Raw genomic sequence first — 24,943 nt, 5'->3', positions numbered from 1 at the left:
GGAGGTGTAAGAAAGGCGCTGATCAAGAGACTGGGGGGCGAGCCAATGAGCAGCATTCTTCATGGTCTGTGGTTAGTACCTGCCTCCAAGCTTCTGCCCTGGCTTCCCTTTATGATGGACTGTAAGCTGTAAGATGAAATAAACCCCACCCTCCCCATGCTTTTAGCCATGGTCTTTAGCATAGCAGCAGAAAGCAAACAAGGACATTCAGCGTGGAGAGATAGAGATATATTTCCTCTGTTGCATATTTCAGACTTCACACTGAGCTTCAGGCACAACGCGACTCCCAGTTCTGAGCGCCCCGACAGTCTTCCCGCACTGCCAGTGGGGCTCCCTCTTCCAGGATGCACGTGGGAAACTGCACGGATCTCAGCAGGCTCTGACGCCCTGTATTTATAGGGTAGGGTGTGCTGGAAAGCCTGAGAGCCAGCCTCACCCCTACCCTAGGGTCTCCTGGCTACCAGACGAGCGAGCAGCTGTCCCACTAAAGCCCAGCTCCACAGTAGCCCCCAAATCACCCGTTCTGGCCTCAGAGCCTGATGGGACACCTGTGCCTCTCAAGATCCTCAGCTGGGAACCCATCGGCCCAGGCTGGGGATGGAGGCTCTGGAGGGCGAGGCAGACAAAACCTCTCCAGAGCAGGAGCAGATGGGCTCGGTGTGCTCCCCATGGCCACAGCCCACTTTCTGGGCCTGCTCTGAGCCCTATTGCACATCTTCCTCCCCCTGTCACTCATTTTAAATTTAAAAAAAATACAAACTAGAGAGGGGCAGAGGAAGTGCCCCCCCCCCTCATGGTTCCGGTGGACCTCTGACCTCTTGCAGGGCCATTAGCAGTAGTGAGCACTACACCCACCAGCCCTGCCCTCGGTGCAGGTTCCTGATGGCTCACACGGGCACACTGCCTGGGCCTCTGGTTCTGGTCTGTGGGAGAGATGTCCCTCCGTTGTCGATAAGGTGCAATTCCCCGGCTCCTCCGGGTTGTGCTGGCTGGGGCCCTGCTACCTGAGTCGCCCATCAACTTTGACAGGCCCCAGCTCTGATTTAGGGTCAGGAGACAGAGAGCTCCAGCTCGTCAGTCTGCAGAGCTCCAGGGAGGGACAAGCAGAGGGGCCTATGGCACACAATCCTGCCACAGACCAGAAACTACTCAGCTCCCCATCTGTCCAGGCCTCAAGTGCAGGACCCGTAAGCTCTGTGTGCCTCTTGGCAGCCTCCTCCATGGTCTCTGGCTGAGGCAGGTTCAGGATGCCACTTAGGCCCTGGAAACTCTGCTCCATGTATTCATTGTGGGGTGGTCCCGCGTGCAGCCAGCTGGCATCATCTGCGGGTACAGAACAAGCAGTTAGGCATGCCCTTCAGTCCACAGAGGCCAGTCCATAGGAGTCGGGGCTGGACACACAAGTTCCCATCCTAACCTTACCATGGGGGTCTCATCTTACAGAGTGGACTGGGGCTGAGCTAAGGAACTTTCTATGCCTATAATAAAATCATCAGTTGTGGCCAGGGGGTGGTGGCGCACACCTTTATCCTCAGCACTCCGGAGGCAGAGGCAGGTGGATCTCTGAGTTCAAGGCCAGCATTACCTACAGAGCGAGTTCCAGGACAGCCAGGGCTGTTATAGAGTGAAACCTTGTCTCAAAAACCAACAAGTCGGGGGCTGGAGAGATGGCTCAGTGGTTAAGTGCATTGCCTGCTCTTCCAAAGGTCCTGAGTTCAATTCCCAGCAACCACATGGTGGCTCACAACCATCTGTAAAAGAGGTCTGGCGCCCTCTTCTGGCCTTCAGGCATACAGACAGAATATTGTATACATAATAAATATTAAAAAAAAAAAACCAACAAGCAAGTCATCGGTTGTATAAAACCCAAGTGGTACTCACACTTATAGCTCTAACAAACAGGAGACCGAGGCAGGAAGACTGCAAGAGTTTGAAGCCAGAATGGGCTATTCAGTGAGTTCCAGGCAGCCTGGAATCCATTTTAACACAGTGTCTCAGTAAATAAATAAGCAAAATTAAAAAGTAAGCATTCCTAAATTACTAACTTTAGGATTTTTTTTTAAAGGTGAGGTCAGAACCCTGGTCTTACTGAGCTAAATCCCCGACCCTCCAATTTTAGAATCATGTTGAACAAGGCACTTCTTGACCATAGTAGCTCCCAGATCCCTTGGTAGCCTGTTCTTCACAGAGGGCTGGCCTGACTTGGCTTTCCTTCCCACCCCCCTCTATAGTAGCTCCCAGACCCCTTGGTAGCCTGTTCTTCACACGGGCTGGCTTGACTTGGCTTTCCTTCCCGCCCCCCTCTGCACCTTCTTCACCTCTACTCTATCCTCCCGTGCAGACACGAGCCAAGTTCATACCTTGGCTTAGAACATGCTCGACCTTTGTCCTCTGAGGTTTAGTCCCAGGCCTACCTGCAGAGCTAACTGCTCAGCCTGCTGTCTCCTTCATCCAATGGGGAAGTGACTTGCCTGCCCTGTATCTGTCCCAGGCCCTCGTCCTTATATCTCTGGGTTACTCCTGCTCTTCCTCGCCTTCTTGGGACCGGGTGCAGTGGGGAAAGGAAACAGCTACCCATGGGGACGTCACTCATCACCACTCTCAGCCAGCATTCATTCCAGCACCTCCAGAGGTAAGCCCTGCAGGAGGGTGCTCAGCTTCCAGCTGCCCATGGCCTGTCCCTTTAGCCCCAGCCAAATCACCAGGAGGCCGTGTGAATCTGGTCATCCCAAGCTGCGTGGGACCGAGCGTCTCAAGGCTGCACGGAGAGCATTATGTATGGAGGAGCATCAGAGACCGGACAGGCTGAGGGACAAGATGCCCTTAGTCCTCAGTGAGAGCGGAAGCATTTTCAGGGTACTCTGAAGGAAAGCCCCACATTATTCTAATAATTTTCCTTTTGCACTAAATCTGGCTTGAATGACTTGTCCCAGTCACCTACAGGTGTCCCATAGTTGGACCAATGGAAAGGCTGAGTGAGTCATTCCCGAAGCCCAGGGCCCAGCTGTAAGGGTAGAGCCACATTTCCAACTGCAGTCAGCCTGACTCTGGCTTCCCTTCCCCCACTACCACAACACAGGGACGAAGACCACAGCCCTGCCTTCCCCCTCTACCACTCAGCCACGGGACCAGCACCCTGGGAAACCCTGGTCTGCCTGGGATCTGGGCATCATCCTCACCTTTCCTGAGAGGTAGTTTGCGGTTGAAGGTCAACGGCAGCACAAGGAAGCGGGTCTCACCCAGGGGCTCCCAGAACTGAAGCAAGCGAACAGTCCAGGCTCCTGGCCGCAGCGGCCGGCTCAGTGGGGGCTTGTACTGTGTGACCTCAGTGTCCGCATCTACCGTGATGTCATATGACGTGGCCACGACATAGGTGGGGTCAATCCAGACCACAGTGGCTGTGAGGTTGGGGCCCCGGGCCCAGCGCTGCATAGCTACAGGTTCATCCAGGGGTCCCAGCAGGCCCCCAAAATTCCGGAAGAGACGTTCTTTGGGGTCCCACTCAGTGCCAACCTGCAGGGAGGGAGGCAGCTGGGCAGAAGCCTAGGAGAAGTTCTTCTATCTGCTCTCATGTCGCCTCTTCTGGTGTAACCCCAGGTGAGTCAACTACCACTTTCAGGTTCCCTATCTTCAAACTGAAGGGGCGAGTCTACAACTGAAACCTCTCCCCAGCTCCGAGGTTTATTCCAGGCTTCCACCTGAACCCTTCTGCAATGGTGGGGCCCATAAAGGCAGACCACCCCCCCACAAAGCCAGAACCTGTAGGAAAGGACACCCGAAGCTCATCTGGACTGTCCAAGCCCCAGGAATCCTTGCACTTTAGGCGATGAGAACCGACGGTTCCATCCCTAGTCCCTGTGTCATCTGAGAGGACCCCTTAGTGTATGCCTGTGAGGGTGGCATGGGTCTATCTGTGCCGGCATCCCCAAGGTTGCCGTGATCGGGAAAGCAGAGCCCAGAGAGCCCAGCCCGTAAAGGTCTGATGGAGTCCTTACCCCTCCCTTGGTGTCTGTCCCTCTCTTCCCACTCCCTGCGTCTTGCTGGGGGTCAGGAGAAAGCAAGGGGGAGGACCTGTCCCACCTCCAGACTCTGGAGCCGGCTGGCCTGGTCATTGCGCCCCAACAGTTTCAGCGACCCCTGGGGCATCAGCCACATCTCAAGCGTCTCTGCTGGCCCCTGGGCTGAGGGCTGCACCGCCTGCGTCACCAGGTAGCCCTGGAAATGGTCGTCATAGAAATACAGGTGCACGCTGGACGGCAACCCCCTGGGCTCAAACCTAGGAAGGTTTCAGCAGGGAGAAAGGAGATGCCATCAGCACACCTGACACCACCCTGAGTCCCAGGAAGGGACACTGGGGAGCCCTGGCCCCAGGACTTTCTTTGGTTCCAAATCTCACACCCCATATGGTCCTAGCTCTTTTTTACCCAGCTCTAAAAAAAAAAAAAAATTTTCCCTGCCGGGGCTTACTCTAAACAGGAGCTGTCTCTGATTTGTGTCCTCCCTTAAGGGCCTGCTGTATGTCAGAAGGGGTGGGGGCTCTTACCTGCAGAGTGCAGTGGCCTGTGGAGGTACAGCAGTAGCAGCATGACGCAGGCTGAGACGGGCAAAAGCTGTGTAAGCGGTGAGTAAGACATCGCTGAGTCCACCAGGGCCATCAGCCACATCATAGGTGTTCTCCCAGTAGGCCTTGAGGGCTGGGGTGCTGGATGGGTAGCTGCCATACAGGTGGAAGTCCAAAATTTCCAGGACTTCCTGATTCACAGTTGACTCAAACTTCCGGGCAAAGAAGGTGGGTCTGGAGACTTGCTGGGGAGGAAGAGACAAAAAGATGAAGGGTTCTGCAGGCCCCAGAACACAGCAGGGAGCAGGGGCTGCTCCCTCAGAACTTTCTAGTTCTGTCCCTGACTTTTCCACATGCTGCTGCAGCCCAGCTCCAAGGAGCTAGCTGCCCCAGGTGGAAACCCACCCTGCCCTTCTGACCCAGAAAGCTTGTGGGGGAAAAAGCTGGGTCACAGGCTTCTCAGGTACCTGAAGCCTCAGGAAGTCCTGCGGCTTGAAGTCGTTGGGAGAACAGCCACACCAGTCCACAATGTGCTTGTACTGGCATTTGCAGCCCAGCTTACGGTTCCAGTTGGTGACACGCAAGTTGTTGTCCACAAGGCTCTCACAGGCCGGGCTATTCTCCAGCACTGTGTGGAAGAAGGACTGCAGGTGGCAGGAGAGGGTGATGGGTGAACCACGGGCCATTCACCCAGTGCCCTCCCTGGCTTTGGCGCCTACTAGGTCACCCACCTCGGCGGGAAGCAACGTGTAGGTATAGAACTGGCGAAGCTGGGCCACGAGGGGATCGTCTGTATACACCACATATTCCACAAAGCTGCGTGTCAGCACAAACCAGTCAGAGCCGCCATCAACCACGATGCCCGCTGGGATCTGCCGTTCACCCAGGCGCCACATGTGGGAATCACACTCGTGGAAAAGCCGGTCCAGGCCTTGCTTCTTGATGAACCTGAGGGAGGTCCCACAGAAAGGAGCCTGAGCCTTCCTTCTACCTGGCAGCCAGCATGCCTTCACCTATGACTGGGTTAGGGGCTTTACAACCCAGGGCTGGGGCCATCAGGTGCCCTTGGGTGGAAGGCACTGTGCAAGACATCAGGGCCCCCTTCCCCACCACCTGTCTCACCTGGAATTGTCTCGCCCATGTGACTTGAGGAAATTCTTGTCCCGGTTCTTGGATAAGAATGCCACCAGCTCCTCGTTTGTCCTGGTGAGGGAAGGAATTTGTGTAGCCGGGGCTCAGTCCCTGTCCCCGAATGACCTCTAGCCCGAATGACCTTTACCTCTTTCCTTCCTTTCTCACAGGAGCTACATCACGTGCCTGCCCCTTGTCTGGGGAGATAATACCCGAGGAACCCAGAGAAGACGCCATCCCTCCTCCACCTTTGCTATCTGACCTGGCGCTCCGGGTCCATGCCTCTGGCTCTTCCTCTCCATTTCTTATTAATCCCTGATCATCAGGACACCTCTCACTAGCCTCACACCCCAGTTCTCGCCTGGGGTCAGACCAGGTCTGGCTTGTGGGGACTTCAGAACGCAACGGCAAGCAAACAAAATGGAACCCACGGCCCTGATGCCACCAATGGGACTCCACACCCACCCATCCTCTCACCTGGTTGGATAGTCAGTGGCACTCAGGTTGATGAAGAAGTCCCAGGCCCAGCCAGGGATTTCCAGCAGGTCCTTCATGCTCCGCAGGTACATCCTCAGAAGGCTGGCCCCGCCCCAGATGGTGACCATGCGCCAAGGAGTCACCCGCACGTTATCATAGTGCTGGGCCAGCTCCACCACCTCCCGGTACAGGTAGTTGGACCGCTGAGGAAGAAAGGGATGGATGGTCAGGAGATGGAGCTGGGCACCAGGGCTGGAGCCCCCACCCAACATCTGAGAACAGCCATCTTATCCTCGACCAGTCTGGATCTCAACTGTAGTTATCTGAGCCAACCTTTCTCTAGACGACCTGTCTACAACCTCCAGAGTCTCTGCTCCGCTCACCCAGATCCTCTGGGTCTCCCCGGCCCACAGTACCTTATCCACGTGGATATAAAAGAAGTGCTGCTCATGGTAGACAGCCTTGAGAAGACGCTTGAGCTGGCGGATGGCACGGCCATGAACCACCAGCATGTAGGCGATGCGGACTGGAGGGCCACCAACAGGCTGCTGGGCCCGAGTCTCTTCCCACTGGATGCCAGGGCTCATCTTGCCTGAGTGGAGCAGACAGGGACATTGGTGAGATGGGGGAAAGGCTACCTGCTTGCCTCCCAGTAGGAGAAGCCTAGACCTGGAGACCTGGTCCCAGGTCCCCCTCTGCCGACTGACTTTAGACAAGAAGGGCCATCTGGGAATTGAGCAAGAAGACCTGGGCCATATCACCTCCCGTCAGTTCCCGGAAAGGACCAGAGTACCCTAGTCCCTCACCAGGCAGCTGGCAGTGCCGGGGCACAGCCTTGGGCATGAGGCTCCCAGCTTGGTGTAGGCACACTACGTTGGCGATCTCCTGTTGGCATTGCTTGGTGCTGGCCCGGGCCAATGCTGACAGTGCATCCTTGCCCACAATCTCACACTTAGGAGTGAAGCTGTTGTCCGTGGGTTGGGGGGCCCCCTCCACGCTCCCTGTGTCTCCATGTGGTGGGAAGCCAGCAGCTCCCATCAGTGCCTCCCCAGCTGCTGCTCCACTCAGATTCTGGCGGCCTGGCGCCTCTGGAGGTGGGGCAGGCGGGACCCGGCGGCTAGCTCTTTGGCGGCTGGTTACTGCTCGTACCACCTTGGCCACAGGCACACCTGGGCTCTCAGCACGGCCCCGCCAACGCCCATGCCTTTTACCAGCACTGCTCCTGCGCCCTGCAGAGCTGTCTGTGTCCTTAGAGCCCTCGCCAGGGTCTAGTGGCCGTGGCTTCCTCTGCCGTCCTTTCTGTAAAAGACATGCAGATCATAGTTAGTCATTCACCTTTTCCCCCCAGCCGCAAGTTCAATCTTGGCCGAGGTCACTTTGAATTGTAGAAGCTCTTCGCCATCATATACCTAGAAGAGTCCTGCTCACTCAATAACTGTACAAACTGCGACACTTCAGAGGCAGCTGGCTGAGGTGGCTTCCATGTTCCTCCCACCTCAGCCATCGCCCCTCACATGGCTTCCAGATTACACATCGCATAGCACGGTACTTCCTTCACCTGCTCTGGGCTCACTCCACTTTCTCTTTCAGCATATTTTATTTTATTTTATTTTTTGATTCTTCAAGACAGGGTTTCTCCGTAGCTTTTGGTTCCTGTCCTGGAACTAGTTCTTGTAGACCAGGTTGGCCTCGAACTCACAAGAGATCCGCCTGCCTCTGCCTCCCGAGTGCTGGGATTAAAGGCGTGTGCCACCACCGCCCGGCTTTCAGCATATTTTAAATACATGTCCATGCCTTCTCCAAGAAACCCTGCAGGGGACCCAGGAGTGCCCCCGCTGAAATCCATGCCTCCTAACGGGGGCTGTCTGGGAAGTCAGCCTCACCGCCACTTGCATCCAACACTCTTCATGTGGGATGACTGAGGCTGCAACAGGGGAGTAGCTCAGGAGGGAGGAGGGAGCAGTCATGAAGCCTGAGACTCTACTATTGGATGGATCTCCAGGAAGCTGAGGCAAGGGGCTTTGCTGAAGGTACCCTGTGAATAACAGGGGGACCCAAGTAGGAGCTGGCACAAAGCAAGTCTGTCAGGCAAGCCCAAAGAGGGGCAGGAAGCTCCATAGCCCCCAAACACAGCCCTGTGGTCGGCTCCATGGGCTCTCCTGCGTCAGGACTGCCTGTGGCCAGCAAGGCAATCTATCCCTGGCTGGAAACCCGAGGTCCAGCTAGCTGAAGGCCCACAGCTGGAGGCGGTCAACCTCTGTATTTGTGACAGGATTTCTCAGGTGGACATCTGCCCCAGAGCAGGGGTCCACTGAGCTCGGAGACCAGCGATGTTCCCCTAGCAGACTGTAAACTGAGAAGCCACGTCAGACCATCTCCCCAGGGGCTGGTAGAATAGCTGGCACATGAAGGACATTTGGCTAATGCCTGTGAGTGGGAAGGGACAGGGGCAAGGGGAGTCCCGTGAGTGCTCTGGCCTGCTGTTACCTCACCACCAAGACCCTCAGCTGGGAAAGTGGGGATCAAATGAGACATCAGCTGTGGAACGGCAGCCAGAGAGGCCATCGCTCTTGCCTGTCCCTTTCCTCTCGCCATCCTGCCAGCCCCCTGCCTCTGCTCTAGCACTCTGTGCTCTTGTTCACGCTGAGCCCTACAGACACATGCCTCGCTCAAGCAGAGGCACCTGGATCCTTCCCACCCCGGCCACTCATCAGTCTCCTGGCTCCCAGGGCGGACCCTGGGGCCTGTCCTTAGACTCCAGCCAGCCTTTGCTTCCTGGTGAGCTCATTCAGCCTCTCACCCTCTACACACCATCCTTACACCATCCGTATCCCAGGTTTACCTCTTTGGACTGGAATGCTCCCTTGAACCTTCAGGCATGGAATGAGCAGCCTTCTTGCCATCTCCCTCAGAGTCCAAATGCCTACTATTCTTCCTTCCCCACTACTGTTTTTACATCTCAGCAAATGAGAACCTTTTGTGGCTCAAATCGAATGTGCCAGGAGCCCGATGTTTTCTTTGGAGGACACAGACAGGTGGCACCGAGGAAGAGGGAAAGAACCACATGATGCTAAGCAAATGCTCTACCACTAAGCTACAGCCCCCAGCCCCGACCTCAAATTTGATTCTTCTCTCCCTATACTCCACATCACTATCTCCCCACTGTCCTCACCCTAATCTCCTGACACCCTGGCGCATGCGCCTGTCCCTTCCTGTCTCTCCTTATCACAGCCACCAGAATTTCTTTTAGAACTTTTCTTTTCCTTTCGTTTTGGCTTTTCAAGACAGGGGTTCTCTGTGTAACAGTCCTGGAACTTGCTTGGTAGACCAGGCTGGCCTCAAACTCACTGAGATCCACCTGCCTCCCAAGCGCTGGGATAAAGGCGTGCGTGCGCCACTACCTCCTGGCTAGAACTTTTGTTTTTGTTGTTGTTTCTGGTTTTTGTTTTGTCATTTAATTTTTTTTCCTAGAAAAGAAAAACACAACCAGAGGCATTTATATGACAAACTATCAGTGTCAGAATGGAAGGGGAAAGAAAAAGAAAAGCCAGGAGAACCGGAAGCTAGTAAAGAGTGGACTCCAAATCACAGGACCAGTCCACGGGTGGAGTCCTCATTCGCTTGGGGACGCACGTTTGGTGTCTGGTCTTCCGGCCTGCCCCCTCAGATGCCGCCGCAGAGAGAGCTGGCCACACACTTCAGAAACCTGACAATGATGAGCTCGGGACTTCACAGAAAGGTAGTCTTAATTTAACTCCTTGACTTTGTGCTCAGGCATCACCTGGCAGCTTTCTTGCCTCAGAGAAGGGTCTGGAAGAATGGGAGAGTCACTCTGGGGCACACTTTGGCATCACAGCAGGGGGCTCCAAGCACATGCTTTCTTACGGGCACACTTGGTCTTCATCTGCACAGCCGTTTGTCTGCATACTCGCCACTCCTTCTGGCCAAAGAATGGGGAGGTGCTGGCTAGAACTTTTTAATATTTATTTGTTATTTTCATGTGTTTTGCCTGCATGTATGTCTGTGCACCACAAGTGTGCAGTGCACAATGGAGGCCAGAAGAGGGCGCTGGATTCCCCTGGGACTGGAAATACAGTTGTAAGCTGCCATGTGGGTACTGGGAATTGAACTGTGGTCCTCTGGAAGAGCAGCCAGTGCTCTTAACTGCTGAGCCATCTCTCCAGCCCCTCCCTTTAGAACTTACATTCCCATGATGAGACCTGGCCAGTGGCCTCTCCTCTCAGGCTCTACAATAGCTAGCCTTCCCACCATCCTTCCCCGCATGTCTACGGAACTCTCTGCCTCATTCCCACCCCCCCCTGGACCCAGGTAGCGTCCCTCCACCCCAACCACCATTACTGGCTCAAGTTCTGTATTGGCTATGCCTTCCTTCTAGGTGCTCTCCATGGACGCCCCACAGCTCAAACCCTTGCCTCCTCAAGTCGCTGCTCAGACTGTGTTTCTCAACAAGGCCTGCCTGGACTGAAAGCTCTAGCCTCCCTTGTCCCATTTTACTGTCCCCACAGAAATCTGATGATCGTGGATAGTGAACCAACAAAACGGCTTGGCAGATAAAGGCCCTTGCTAACAAGTCTGACAACCTGAGCTGGATCTCTGGGACTCACGTGGCGGAAGGAGAGAAATGACTCCCACAGACTGTCCTTTGAGCTCCATGTGGGTGCCAAGGCACAAGTTCACCCACCCACCCATCCACATATACACACAGAACGCAACAGTAATACATTTTCCTAAGAAACACACTGATCTCTTCCACCATCCTAACGTGAACTTATATATATTTCGTGCCCTTCTGTCTGTCGCTCACATGGCTGTAAACGCTGCCAGGGGATGTTCAGCTTGTTTCTCCAGTGGCATATTCGGAGTCCAGAGGAGTGTGTCACAATCATAAACACTCAGTTAAGTCATGCTCAGATGAATGCCTGCAAAGGTCTTGGTGTGGGTACTGTGTTCACAAAGGTTGCTGTCCTTTTCATTATTACTGGGCACTGAGACAGCAATAGTCAACGTGAGGCCAAGGCTTAGGCTGTCACACATGGTGGACTGAGGGTGGAGTACAGTGTGAGCTTCCCCTGCCCTTTTTCATAGGAACAAGGAGGAGCCTGGGAGCTGCCTTCAGGTTCTCCACAGTACCCAGGCCCCCTGTTCAGCACCCAGATGGCTCAGCGATGTCTTCAGAGGTGCCCAGTAGGTGTACCTCTGACTGCACTTATGTCTCAATGTCTGAGACAGAGTAGTCAGGAGACCCTGTTCCAGGTTCACGTTGAGGGGGGCACCCTGGGCTGGCCAACCTACAGAGTAGTGGCGTCTGACCCAGCCACAAAGCAAGCACAGGAAGACATTCCCAAGATTAGGTGGGTAGTGATAGTAAAGAGGAGTGAGTTCTAGGGGTCAAAGCCTGTATCAGTGCATCAGGAGGCTGGTGAAGAGGGTAGGGCAAAAGGGCACAGAGCCAGGCTGGCTGTGGTGGGAGACAGGATGTGAAAGGAAATAGGCAGGTTGGTGCCCCGCACTGCAGCAGGGAGCTGGCTGACCCTGAGAAGGACAATCCCAGAGGAGGCTAGGGACCAGAAGGCAGCAATAAGCAAACAGAAAGGCCCTGGTGGATAGCCAGCCCCGACTCCTGAACCCTCTCTGGCAGGTCCCAGCCTCAAGCTATGTCTCTTAACAGACTGCTGTCAATAGCAGGATGGTATATAGATCAGGGGGGGTCCCCTGGCTGGATGCATTCTGGCCTCAGAGACACCCCCGCCTCCCTGCCAAGGAGGCATATAAAGTCCTCTGCCACTTCTGACTCTGAAAATCCTTGGATCCTCCCTAAGCCATGAAGAAAGCTCACACAGAAATGCTCACACACACACACACACACACACCCCGCCCAACATGCTCCCACCCCGGACTTCTCAGACTGCATTTAAAACAAGTGCTGAACGGACGTCCGTGAAAGCTTTGAATGCCATCACGTGGCTCTTTGGGGGCTTGTGATCATCCCAGGTATCCACTCTCACTCACCCCTCCACGGGCAGCACAGTGCTTTCCTTAAACGCTCATTGGCTCCCGCTGTGCAGCTTTCCGCAGCACTTACAATAAAACCCACTCAAGTCCCTTTCTGTGGTCTCTTCGGCCATACAGGATGGAACCATCTTTGGGGAAAGTGCCCCACCCTCTACCCATTCATTCCCCAAGGATCCCCAGCTTAGCCCACTCTCCAGAGACCCCTCTGCTCAAACTCTCCTGCCCACCTCTTCCTGGAGGAAGCCGTTCCCAGCTTCCCAAGCTGACCCAGCCCCTCGTTATTCTAGCTTCCCTGCTCCCGTCTGCCTCTCCCTGTAGACCGTCTGCCCTGCAGGCCAGGACTTCATCTATTCTTTATTTCTGTATTCCCCGTAGGAGCACAGTGCCTGACAGGAGAGAACTTAGTGTGTGCTGACAGGCTGAATGAATGAATGAACGTACGTCCCAGGGTGCAATGCTGAGACCATGTGTTATGTCCCGACAGCCTGGCAGGTACTGAGAATTCCCCCAAGCTGTCACAGGGACAGCTTGACTTCCTGGTTTTCATCACCCAACAAAATCGGTGCCAATGTTACCCCCAAAAGAAGGAGAAGTGGCTGGAGGTGGTCCGCCTGACAGCAGAGCCAGGACAAGGCCGTGAAGAGAGCGGGCTCTCTTGCGGGCTGACCTCAAATGCTACACTATGCTCTTTCACAACCCAGTCTGGTGAGGTGGCTGCCAGGGCTCCACAATTTTTAGGCCATTGGGGACCTTTCTCCATTCCGGTCTAGGGTTCCTTTCTTAGCTTTAGCCAGGGGTGTGTGTGTGTGTGTGTGTGTGAGAGAGAGAGAGAGAGAGAGAGAGAGAGAGAGAGATAAAGAGAGAGAGAGAGAGAGATAGAGAGAGAGAGAGAGAATGTGTGTGTGTGTGTGTGTGTGTGTGTGTTGGGTGGGAGAGACCCAGATTCTCTCACCTGTCTTCAATTCTCCATCCCCAGCTATGGGCTGAGCAGCAGCAGGGGCTCAGCTCATGCACTGACTCGGACAACCAGCCACTGAGCCACCCACTTCTGAGAAGGCTCAGATTCCCTGACGTGCTCTTCTGCTCTTTTCCCAGTCCTCACCAGCATCCTGGCTCACACTTACCAGGCTCCTCACCTGCCTCTGTGGCCCACTCCATTTGAGGTGTCCCAGTTGCCCAAAGAAACTTCATCATCTGACTGAAACTTTCTACTGGTCTTTATGCCCAAAGAATAAGCTCACTCCCTACACAAGCCAGCTTCCCCATGACTGTCCTCAGCTCCTATTAGGGTCATGGTCCCAAGTCTCTCTGTTCCAGGTCCCCTCACCAGCCCGAAACTGGAAGGGCAGCTCTTCTCCCAGTCTCCACACCAGGTCTTTGGAACTGACCGGGAGGGGAAGGTGTTCAGGCTCTATGCCTTCACCCTGCCAGGTAAAACCCCAAAGGATATGACAACAGAGCCTCTCTCCCAGAACCCCGGAGACACAGGAACAAAAACCCCTGACCTCTGGCCACATCTTAGGGCTTTGATTAGGCAAACCCTCTCCACTTTTCCAGAACGGACGCCTCCTAACCACACTACAGGAGGGTGTGTCTGAGCCTGCAACTAAAAAGACACCAGTCAAAAGTAAAAACAACGCTGGGATCAGGGGCTGGGGCTCTGATCTGCAGCTGCTGTTCCCATTACCCCAGAGCAAGAGATGGCTGGCTCCCTCCTCCTTTGAAGTCCTGAGGCTAACTCAACAGCTCACCTTCCATTCCCATCCCCTCCTAAAGATTCACCCGGGTTCTTCCCTGGCTGAGAAAGCCACGCCTTGAGGACACTTCAGTTTTTTTTTCTCCCCTTGGGGGTCACTCCTGCACTCTATTCCGGGGTAAACACTTTGTCACAGGCCATAATTCCACCCCCTAAGTTCCACTTCACCGCCACACGCTGCTTCTCAGGCGCAGCTGAACACAGATGCCCGGGGTCCCTCGGCCCCGGCTCCTCAGCCCACGGCGCGTACACCCCCCGCCCCCTCCCAACTTCAGAAAGTTTGGCCTGAGGCTTCCCACCTTCAAGTAGGCTGGGGCCCAGTCGCTCCTCCTAGCCCCGATCCCCGTGCCTGACCTTCATCGCTCTCCGGGATGGAGACCACCCCACCATGACCCGCTCTTCCCTCCACGGCCCCCAGTCCTCCAGTTGCCCCGGCCTCCGGGGTCACGCACCGCTCCCACACGCAGCCCGCCAGGCCGGCCTGGGAAGGGAGCGTTGGGGGACGGAGGTCGGGCTCCAGGAGGCTGCCTGCGCCCTGTACGCACGCGGCCCGTGTCCCACTTGCCTGGCCGGGGCCGCCCGCAGCCCCGCCAGGACCCCGCGCGCCCCCGCGCCCGGCCTGCCCGCCCGCACGGCCGTCGGAGCACCTCTCCCGGCTCGTCCTCCTCCAGGCCGCTGAAGCTCCACACCACCAGGCCCTGCAGCAGCAGGATGGCCAGTGCCGTTGCGATCGCCAGCTTGTAGCGCCGCACCAGCTTCTGCACCCGCGCGCTCGCCACCATCTTCCTGCCCGGGACGCGGGGCGCGCGTCCGGCCCTGCAAACCGGCCGCGGGCGTGCGCATGGGCTCGGGGCCGAAAGCCCCCCACACCCCGCCCACATAGGCGGACCGGGGGCGGAGTCCTAGGCTCCACCCTCTCGCGGGCTGGGCTTGAGGCAGTGGGCCGGTCTTCCGCTCTTGTCTCCTAGGAAGGATCTAGGCTCTCTGGGTCCCTTCCGCGTCTCCAAGCCTTGTCTGCGTGTGGGATCACCACCTCTTGGCAGCAAAAGCATTGTCCTGGGGTACGGAGAGTCTGCGGCCTGACAGCGCTGATGTCGCAGGACATGGTGTGCGTGGGGATGCGGGGAAGGGACTCAGCGGTCCTCGGCCCTGGGAAATGCTGGCACTCTTAGGTGTGTGAGTACCACCCACCCTGCCTAAAACCTGAAGGCCGCTCCTCAGGACAAAGCGTGTAGCCCCTTGACTGGCTCCGAGGCTCTTCACAAAGCTGACTTGCCACCGTGCCCTTCTAGTCCAAAGCATCCTCAGGCCTCTGCTGGAGGCGTGATTCTCAACTTCTAGCTTCTAGCCAGAATCTCCTGGAAGATGATAAAAACAGAGCTCTAGTTCCCACGCCTGGAGTTTTGAACACCTGAGAATTAGATTCTTCAACAAGTTCCTTCTCCGCTGCTGCTGCTGCTGCTCTCCTGGAACCACACTTGGAGATCCACCAGACCTTGGCTTATGCTGTTCTCTCTCCTTGACAGCCATGCCTTTTGCTCCCCCCCCCCCCCCCCCCCGCACTGGTTGTTAAGCATCTGGTGGTGATTTCGCTGTGATCCTGCTTTTGAAGCTTGGGTGCATGCCTGACCCCCCACCTTCCCTGCTTCAAAGCTCAGGAAATGTTAGGAGGGAGCTGAGAAAGCCCACCCACTTGACCATACTCCTTTCTGGCTTGTTTCAAGAGCAGCATCCAACCAAAAAAAAAAAAAAAAACCCGAAAGAAAGAAGGGAGGGAGGGAGAGAGGGAGGGAGGGAGGGAGAGAGGGAGGGAGGGAGGGAGGGAGGGAGGGAGGGAGGGAGGATTACAGGCCCAAGGCGTCAGAAGGGACTTATACAGCCTTGGAATGGAAGGGTGATAGGGTGATAGAAAGATCGTCAGAAACACTAAGAGAGGGTTCAGTGAAGACGGAATCTAATCCTCAGCACCCACATAAAAAGCCGGGGAGTGGTGGTATTTGCTTATAAACCCAGCACCGGGGAGGTGGGAAGGCGAACCTCTGGGGCTCCCCAGTTTGGGTTCATCATAAATCACACAGTGGCAGACTCGAGGAGCAGACAGATGTTGACCTGTGGTCGGCATACACAGCTGTACAGATGACCCCCACCTCCACCCACACGTAAAAAATGATATAAATTAAAATAATTTTTAAAATAAGCCCCACAATCGCCAGGCGGTGGTGGCGCATGCCTTTAATTTTAGCACTTGCGAGGCAGAGGCAGGTAGATCTCTGTGAGTTCGAGGCCAGTCTTGTCTACAAGAGCTAGTTCCAGGACAGGCCCCAAAGCTACAGAGAAACCTTGTCTCGAAAAACCAAAAAAACCAACCAAACAAAAAAAAAAAAAAACAAAACACCAAAAAAAACCCCACAATCAACAGGTCTAGGAAAAGAGATTATGTCAGAAAAAAAAAAAAAGTCCAAAATATTTAGAGACAAAAGGCAGAGTGGTTCCTGTGTTGCCAGAGAAGGCGAGTGGAGCGCTTAGTCTTTGGAGCGCTTAGTCTTTTGATGGGGGATACACTTTCTTTCCTAGTATGAGCATGTTAAAAGTGGAAATTGTAAACAATGTTTCAGATGACACTTTGGCTACTTAGGAGAATTTAAGGCTTCAAGGATTTGGAAAAACATCAGTTGACATGCCAGCAATTGATATGTTAATTAAATATCGACCTGTGTGCTCATTAAATCAGATCCTGGTGACTGCTATCTGCCAATACTTTTCCCCCCACGAGGAAAACAACTTTCTTTTTCTCGGTTATAGAAACAGTCTATTGTCACGCAGCATTTACTGTCAAAAGTCAAAATCCTTCACGCCACCAAAGTAATTGCTGTTCGCACAATGCTGTCCCGACTCTCTGGGAGCCCGCCTGCACACCCGGCTTGGTTTTCGTTCTGGCTTTCCTGAGGCAAGGTTTCACGAAGCCCAGGCGGACCTCAAACTCTCTAAGTAGCCCAGAATAACCTTGAACTTTTGATTCTCCTGCCTCCACGTCTGTCCCAAGTGTCAGAATTACAAATGTGTCATATCATAGACAGAGTTCATTTTCATTTTTTGAAGGAGTCATTATTTTTATTTTGGGAGGCAAGGGTGTTCTGTTTTTAAAGTTAGATCATATTACATTTTTCTGCATTTTGCTTTCTTTCCCTACCTAACATAAATCCATAGAGTCCCCTTAGTTGGGTAGAGCAGATGACCTAATCATCTTTTTTTTCTTTATACTTATGGTTCTGAGAATCTAAATCAGAGTTTTATTCCTCACACTTGCTAGGGAAAGGCTGTACCACTGAGTTAGAACTAATCCTACTTCATTCTTTTTCAGTGGTTACATAATAGTCTACCCCCTGAGGCATTAACTAGGTTCCCAAGTCTTGCCAGTGCCACAAGGCTGTAATAAGCATGTTTCAGGTCTGGCCCTATGCCTAAAGCATTTATTTCTATGGTATATTCCTGGGAAAGAGATTACTAGAGAAACAGGAAAAGAAAAATTTACTAAATATTTCTATTGACTATCTTGGGATATAGCTTAGTGGTTAAGTTCTTGCCTAACACATTTAAGGCTCTGGGTTTAATCCCCTAAGACTGGGAAAAACAAAAACAAAACAGGCACCTTTATTGTGAGGGACTGGAGAGATAGGTTAGTAGTTGAGAGCTACTTTTGCAAAGGGCCAAGGTTCAGTTTCCAGAACCCACGGATGGCTTAAGACTGTCTGTAACTCCAGCTCCAGGAGACCTGACACCCTTAACAGTGTCTGAGAGTATTATTTTCTGCCCCCCCTCCATCAACAGGAGTTATTCTGTTTTTAATTTTAGCTATTCAGATAGGTGAGAAGTGACCTCATTGTTTTTTAATTTACAATTCTCTTCTGTACACTCTTGTTAATTGGTTCTGCCCCTCTTAGAACTGGTCATTTGTGGATGCAGAATTGCTTCCTTCCTATTGTAGTCTTTATCTTTTCATATATGTATGTATGTATATATATAATTTTTGAGACAGATTATCATGTGTCCCAGGATGACCGCAAACTCACTATGTATGGAGGATGACCTTGAACTTCTGATTTCCCTGCCTCTATCTCCCAAGTGCTGGGGTTAAAGGTGTTTATCACTATGCCTGGTTCGATTCAGTACTGGGAATGCTGGTATGTCTGCCAACAAAAAAACAAAACAAACTACTGGGTAAACACCTGCTAGACATAAAGAACTAGAAAGCAAAGTGGTAAATAGAGCCCAAACCTATGGGCTGATGGGAGCTAAGATGTCACCTAGGGAAGGGAGGGAAGGGACTGACTGGTAAGGCACCATTCACTATGGGAGAAAGCTAAACATAAGGGAAAAAGCTTGGCAGCTGAGCAGACTGTGGAGCTATGGCCAAGGGATGTGGGAGGACGGAAACATCTTCCTAACTGCAATGGTTTGAAAGAGGGTGGCTCCCATGGGTTCATACATTTGCATTCTTGGTCTCAAGTTGGTGAACTGTTTGGGAGGAATTAGGAGGTGCAGCCTCATTGGAGGAAGTGTGTGACTGGGTGGGCTCTGAGGTTTCAAAAACAGACCCATTCCAGGTTAGTGCTCTCTCTCTCTCTGTCTCCGGCTGTCTGTCTTTATCCATCTCATATTCTCTCTCTCTCTCTCTCTCTCTCTCTCTCTCTCTCTCTCTTTCTCTCTCTCTCTCTTTCTCTTTCCCTGGTACTTGAGGCTAAGGATATAAGCTCTCAGCTCCTGTTCCAGCACCATGCCTGTGTGCTGCTACCATAATCCCTGTGGTGATGGTCATGGACACTAACCCTCTAAGACTGTAAGCCCCAAGTCTTAGTTAGGGTTTCCATTGCTGTGAAGAAACACCTTGACCAGAGAAACTCTTATAAAAAAATTTTAGTTGAGGTGGCAGCTTACAGTTTCAGAGCTTTAGTCCATTATCATCATGGTGGGAGCATGGCAGTGTGCACACAGACATGGTGCTAAAGAAGGAGCTGCTACATGTCAGTGTGCAGGCAGCAGGAAGTAGGCTAGGAGCAGCTTGAGCATAGGAGTCCTCAAGCCCACCCCAACAGTGACACGTGTCCTCTGACAAGGCCACACCTACTCCTAATAGTACCATTCCCTTTGGGGGCCATTTTCTTTCAAACCACCACACCCCAAATAAACTTTTTTTTCTCTCTAGATTGCTTTGGTCATGGTATCTCTTCACAGCAATAGAAAAGTAGCTAAGACACTAACCAAGAATGACCCAAGCCTTTCTTCAGCAACATCACTGGGTCTTCAACCCTCCAGGGTCAGAAAAGAGCACAATACAAGTTCTGTGCTAGACTATAGGAGTGGCAAGCAAAAAACTAAACCCATGAAAGGGGGGGGGGGAGAGAGAGAGAGAGAGAGAGAGAGAGAGAAGAGAACAGCAGAATGCAGAGCCCAGATGCCCATCCAAATGAACCTGAAACCCCAGGTTCCAAGACATGTGAAAAAACTGAATACTAAAAAATGTAAAAGCAAACAGAAATACAGCCAGTCTACTAACAGCAGTTGAAAGACTTGAATAATAAGAATGTTTAAAGAAATAAGTGCAGGCTGGGCAATAGTGGCACACACCTTTAATCCCAGCACTGGGAGGCAGAAGCAGGTGGATCTCTGTGAGTTTGAGGCCAGCCTGGTCTACAGAGCAAATTCCAGGACAGGCTCCAAAGCTACACAGAGAAATCCTGTCTCAAAAAAAAAAAAAAAAAAAAAAACATAAAACAACAATAATAAATAAACCATTTGCTAAATAAAAAAATTATGGTAGGTTTTTGTTTTAATTGATTTTTGTTTTGTTTTGTGGTGCTGGGAATAAAATCCAGGTGTTTGTGCAAGCTGAAGAAATGCTGAATCACTGAGCTATATCTCTATCCCCAAGGAACTGATGAACTATACACATGGAAATGGAATGAGGATAAAGATGTGAAGTGTAAACAGCTATAAGTCCCAAGAAAATTGTGTGTGGGGGTGGGTTTGTGTCTGTGTGTGTGAAGGGGCCAGCAAGATGGCTCATTGGGTAAAGGTGCTTGCTACCAAGCCTGATAACCTGAATTTGATGCACGAAACTCACATGGTGAAAGGAGAAAACTCACTGCATACAGATTACGTAAGCTGAATAGTTAATATGAATAGCTGAAAAATAAATATTTAAAGATATTTAAAGGATTTGATAAATGTATAGTGGAGCTAGTTAAATAAAAATTAGTAAGTTGGAAGATAGTTCTAAAGAATCCTGATAGAATGTAGCATAGGATTCCCTGGGAACAGCAGGCCAGGAAAGCAGGTAGGCAAACTGTGGCTCTTCACCTCTCCCTCCCCTCCCCCAGCCTCCTCCCTACCTCTGTTGGAGACTCTCTACTGTGGCCTCTCCTCACTCCCTGCTCTCAATCCCAGGGGACTAAGCAGATGCTGGTGGAACACCCTGCTTTCCTCCCTCCTGTGGACCCCCTCAGCCTCTACCCTCCTGGCCCATGCTCATTCCTAAATGTCAGCTCCCAATGCCTAGAAATTCATTTTACCCAGGATCCTCAGTGGCCACACATAGCAGGGAGAATTCCCCACCAGACAACACAACCGCCACATCTTCCTAAGAATCTAAAAGGGAGCAGAAACCAAGGAACGAAACACTCACCCAATAAGGACAAGACCAGATATCAGCACTTAGAATTATAATCATCCCAAACCCAGATGCCCAGTATAGAAATACAATCAATAACATCGAGGACAGTTTGTCTCCCCTACAGTCCAGCAACTTCACCCCCAAAGGCACTGAGAAGTGCAAAAGATATTTGACACACAAGACAAATACCTTAAAGTAGCCTTCATGAATGTGATAGAGGCCCTTAAAGAGTAGATGAATACATTTCTTAAAGAAATCTATGAAAACACACACAGGGGAAGAAAAGGAATAAAACTGCTCAAGACCCAAAAGTGGAAATAGATTAATAAAGAAAACCCAAACTGAGGGAACTCTGGAACTAAAAAATTTAGGAGCTCAAAGAGGAACCTATAGTAAGCCTCCCCAACAGCGTACCAGAGATGGAAGAGAGTATTTCAGGCACTGAAGACATGATAGAAGAAATTAATATCTCAGTAAAATAAAACGTTAAATTAAAAAAAATCCTAAAACAAAGCATCCAAGAAACCTGGGACACCATAAAATGACCAAATCTAAGAATAGCTGGAATAGAGGAAGGAGAAGAAACCCAGGTCCAAGGCACAGAAAATATTTCAACAAAATCATAGAAGAAAATTTCCTAATCTAAAGAAAGAGACAACTTTTAAGGTACAAGAAAGAAACATGCAGAACACCAAATAGACTGGTCCAGAAGAGAAACGCCCCACAGAACAAAATAATCAAAACAACTAAACATACAGAGCAGAGAAACCAAAAAAGGTAACAAGCTTATTAGATGATATTGGTCATGTTCAGGCTGGTATAACTATTGATAAAAAGGCCTATTAGAATAACACCTGACTTTTCAAGGGAGACTCTAAAAGCCAGAAGGGCCTGGACCAATCTTCTACAAACTCTTTATATGCCAGTCCAGACATTTTAATTTTTTTTTTTTGTTTTTTTCAAGACAGAGTTTCTCTGTGTAGTCCTGGCTGTCCTGGAACTCACTCTGTAGACCAAGCTGGCCTCAAACTCAGAGATCTGCCTGCCCCTGCCTCCTGAGTGCTGAGATTAGAGGGGTGCAGCGCCATGCCTGGCTACTCTAGCAAAACTTTCAATCACAATAGATGGAGAAAATAAGATATACTACCAAAAAAAAAAAAAAAAACCACCCTAAATTCAAGGACTATCTATCTACAAATCCAGACCTACTGAAGACACAAGAAGGAAAACTACAGGGCTGGAGAGATGGCTCAGCGGTTAAGAGCATTGCCTGCTCTTCCAAAGGTCCTGAGTTCAATTCCCAGCAGCCACATGGTGGCTCACAACCATCTGTAATGGGGTCTGGTGCCCTCTTCTGGTCTGCAGGCATACACACAGACAGAATATTGTATACATAATAAATAAATAAATAAATAAATATCTAAAAAAAAAAAGAAGGAAAACTACAATCAAGAAAAGACAATGAATAAATAATCCCAGACCAGCAAATCAAAAGAGAGGAACCACACACACACCACAACAAAATAACAGGAAATAACAAACAGTACTCATTGATAACTCTTAACATCAATGGTCTCAATTCCCCAACAAAAAGACACAGACTAACAGAATGGATGTGAAAACAGGATCCATCCTTCTGCTGCATCCAAGAGACACGCTTTGACATCAAAGATAGACATCACCTCAGGGTGAAAGGATAGAAAAAAGTTATTCTGAGCAAATGGACCTAAGAAACAAGCTGGTATCACCATTTAATATCTGCCTACATAAACTTCAAATCAAAACTCATACAAAGAGAAATGAAGGACACTCCATACTCATCAAAGGAAAAATCCACCAAGTGGGCATTGCAATTCTTAACATCTGTGCGCCAAACACAAAGCCACCCAGGTTCATAAAAGAATCACATATTGACCCTCACACACAGACAGTGAGGGACTTCGGTGACCCACTTTCACAGAGACAGGCCATCCAGGCAGAAGATAAACAGAGACGTGCTGAAGCTCTATTATAACCAAATGAACCTAACAGATATTTACAGAACACTTCTCCCACACATGAAAGAGCACACCTTCTTCTCAGCACCACGTGGAACTTTCTCCATAACTGACCACATACTCAGAAAAAAAGATTTGTGTTTTTGTGAGATTCCTGAGCGTGTGAACCAATGAGTCTGTGTCGACATTGGTTTCTTGGGCCTTTCCTTGGGCTCTTTTCCTTGTGTTTGTCTTGTCCTATTCCAGTGTGCTAGTTTTTGTTCTATTCGATTACAATGTATTGTATTTTATTGCTCAGAAGCCTGTTTGTTCTCTTAAGAAGGATGATGATGGTGGTTTTGTGTTGCTGAGGACAGAACCACTGCTTTGTGCGGCAGGCATTGTACCACCGAGCATGAGTCTCTGAGTTCATTCCCCCAGTACCAAAATAAACCGAGTGTGGTGGTGCAGCCCTCTAATCCCTGCACTGGGGGAGTGGAGGCTGAAGGATCGGGAGTCCAGGGTCATTCTCGGTTACACAGAGAATGTGAGGATAAACTACATCATACCTTGTATCAAAAATTATTCTCCCCCCAAGTGGGGCATGATGACACTTACCTTTATTTCCAGTATTCAGGAAGCAGAGGCAGGTAAATTGCTTTGAGTTCAAGGTCAGCTTGGTCTACACAGCAGTTACCAAGTCAGCCAGAGTTACACAGTGAGACCCTGTCTCAAATAAATATATATGCACCCCCAACCCCCAGAAAGTAAGGTAATAGTCAAGTCCCTCCCTTTCTACTCTGCGGCCTCACTCAGGCTAAAGCCTCCGCTGTTTCCTTTGTTCCTCACGCATTATTTTGCTCATATTAAAATAGTCAGCGGGGGGCATCAGCTTGGTTAGAATCTGCTGGCTGCACAAACATGAGGACTTGAGTTTGATGCCACACCTTAAAACAAACCAAACGAACAGTGCGGGCTGGAGAGACAGCTCAGCAGTTTAAGAGCGCTTGCTGCTGGGCGGTGGTGGCGCATTGCTCTTCAGAGCACCTGAGTTTAGGTTCCAGCACCCTTGCCGGGAGGCTCACAACCTCCATCCCCTGTAACTCCAGCTCCAGGGTGATCCAGGACCCTCTTTGGGCATTCTGAGGGCACCTGATCACTCATGGTGTATGTTCACACAAACACACACACACACACACACACACAAATAAAAATAAATCTTATAAATGGTAACTGGTGTTTGTAATTCCAGTGCTGGGGAGAGGGAGACAAGATCTCTGAAGCTCATTGGTCAGCCGTCCTTCCTGCAGCATCTCCGAGACCACTATGGTCAGCAGGCTAATCAACCAGGGGGACACAAGAAGAAAGTTCAGTTCAGCACACTCAGTAGCTGGTGTTGGTTCAAACTTCAAGAGTCTCACCCTGGGGTAGTTTATTTTAGGATAATTAAGTACAGTCCAATTTGGTGATAATGAACTCAATCTTGTGTGCACAATAAAGCTTAAGACATGACTAGATCAAAACTCTTTGTAAAGTACACGTGACATCTTCCATAAAGATAGGTTCTACAGATTGACAAGCTAACGGTAAGGGACTGGAGGAAGATACAGTGTCGTCTCAGCCACCCAGGTGATGTAAAGGTCACCGGATTATTAACCCACATCTTTTCCCAGCCTTCTATGCAGAAAACATGCTCTACATCCTACCCTTCGAAGGGACAGCCTTGTGTGTTTAACATTCCTGGTTCCCTGCTGCTTATCTGTGAGCACGTGGACCTCTGCGCGCCCCACACTTCTCAAGCTCCAGGCCAAGGAGAGAGCACTCTCAGACACTAAGGTGGGTGGCCCCTGATGACCAACAGCCAAGGGTGACCCCCAGCCTCCACATGCACCTACATACACATGCGCACTGACACATAAACAAACGTGCACACACATACCAAAAATACAGACGCACATACAAATGCAAACCTTTCCATAGGTTTTCTACCTGTGTTTTACTAATTAATTAATTAATTATTCTTTTTTTCCTCTAAGACAGGATGTCACTCTGTAGCCTTAGCTGTCCTGGAACTTGTGTACGCTAGGCTGGCCTTTCTCATAGAGATCTGCCTGTCTCTGTCTCCCAAGTGCTGGGCTTAAGGCATGGGCCACCATAGTCAGCTTGTATTTTTTTTTAATGATTTATTTGTTTATTCCATCATGCCCTCATTGTCAGTATCTTTCTTTCTTTTTAGTTTTATGATGAGCGATAAAATTCACATGTTCTTTATTTAGTCCATATAACACACCATTTTAAAGGGGTCTCTAAAGTTAGATAAAAGAACATATTAAATGCCA

General features: G+C 51.0%; 1 protein-coding gene across 1 annotated transcript; it reads right to left on the bottom strand.

Moving 5' to 3' along the window:
- Nucleotides 1–192: 192 nt before the first annotated feature.
- Nucleotides 193–14,818, bottom strand: Xylt2 (xylosyltransferase 2). Its single transcript, XM_041665685.1, has 11 exons — nt 14,606–14,818; nt 6,976–7,468; nt 6,586–6,761; nt 6,170–6,372; nt 5,684–5,764; nt 5,293–5,509; nt 5,029–5,205; nt 4,544–4,806; nt 4,081–4,276; nt 3,180–3,513; nt 193–1,323 (listed from the first exon to the last, which is right to left on the bottom strand). The coding sequence occupies exons 1-11, from the start codon at nt 14,738–14,740 to the stop codon at nt 1,001–1,003; spliced, it is 2,598 nt and encodes an 865-aa protein (XP_041521619.1). The 5' UTR covers nt 14,741–14,818; the 3' UTR covers nt 193–1,000.
- Nucleotides 14,819–24,943: the final 10,125 nt, after the last annotated feature.

The sequence above is a fragment of the Microtus oregoni genome, unplaced genomic scaffold, assembly GCF_018167655.1.
Source record: "Microtus oregoni isolate MIOR12 unplaced genomic scaffold, Mior012 000015F_ref0000493, whole genome shotgun sequence".
NCBI lineage: Eukaryota > Metazoa > Chordata > Mammalia > Rodentia > Cricetidae > Microtus > Microtus oregoni.
The sequence above is the reverse complement of the archived record's forward strand: the minus strand, read 5'-3'. Positions and strand labels throughout refer to the sequence as shown.

Coding starts and splice junctions, on each gene's coding strand:
- Xylt2 (XM_041665685.1), bottom strand. CDS start 14,740: ATGGTGGCGAGCGCGCGGGTGCAGAAGCTGGTGCGGCGCTACAAGCTG. Junction 7,469..14,605: donor AGGAGGACGAGCCGGGAGAG/GTGCTCCGACGG, acceptor TGTCTTTTACAG/AAAGGACGGCAGAGGAAGCC. Junction 6,373..6,585: donor TTTATATCCACGTGGATAAG/GTACTGTGGGCC, acceptor TTTCTTCCTCAG/CGGTCCAACTACCTGTACCG.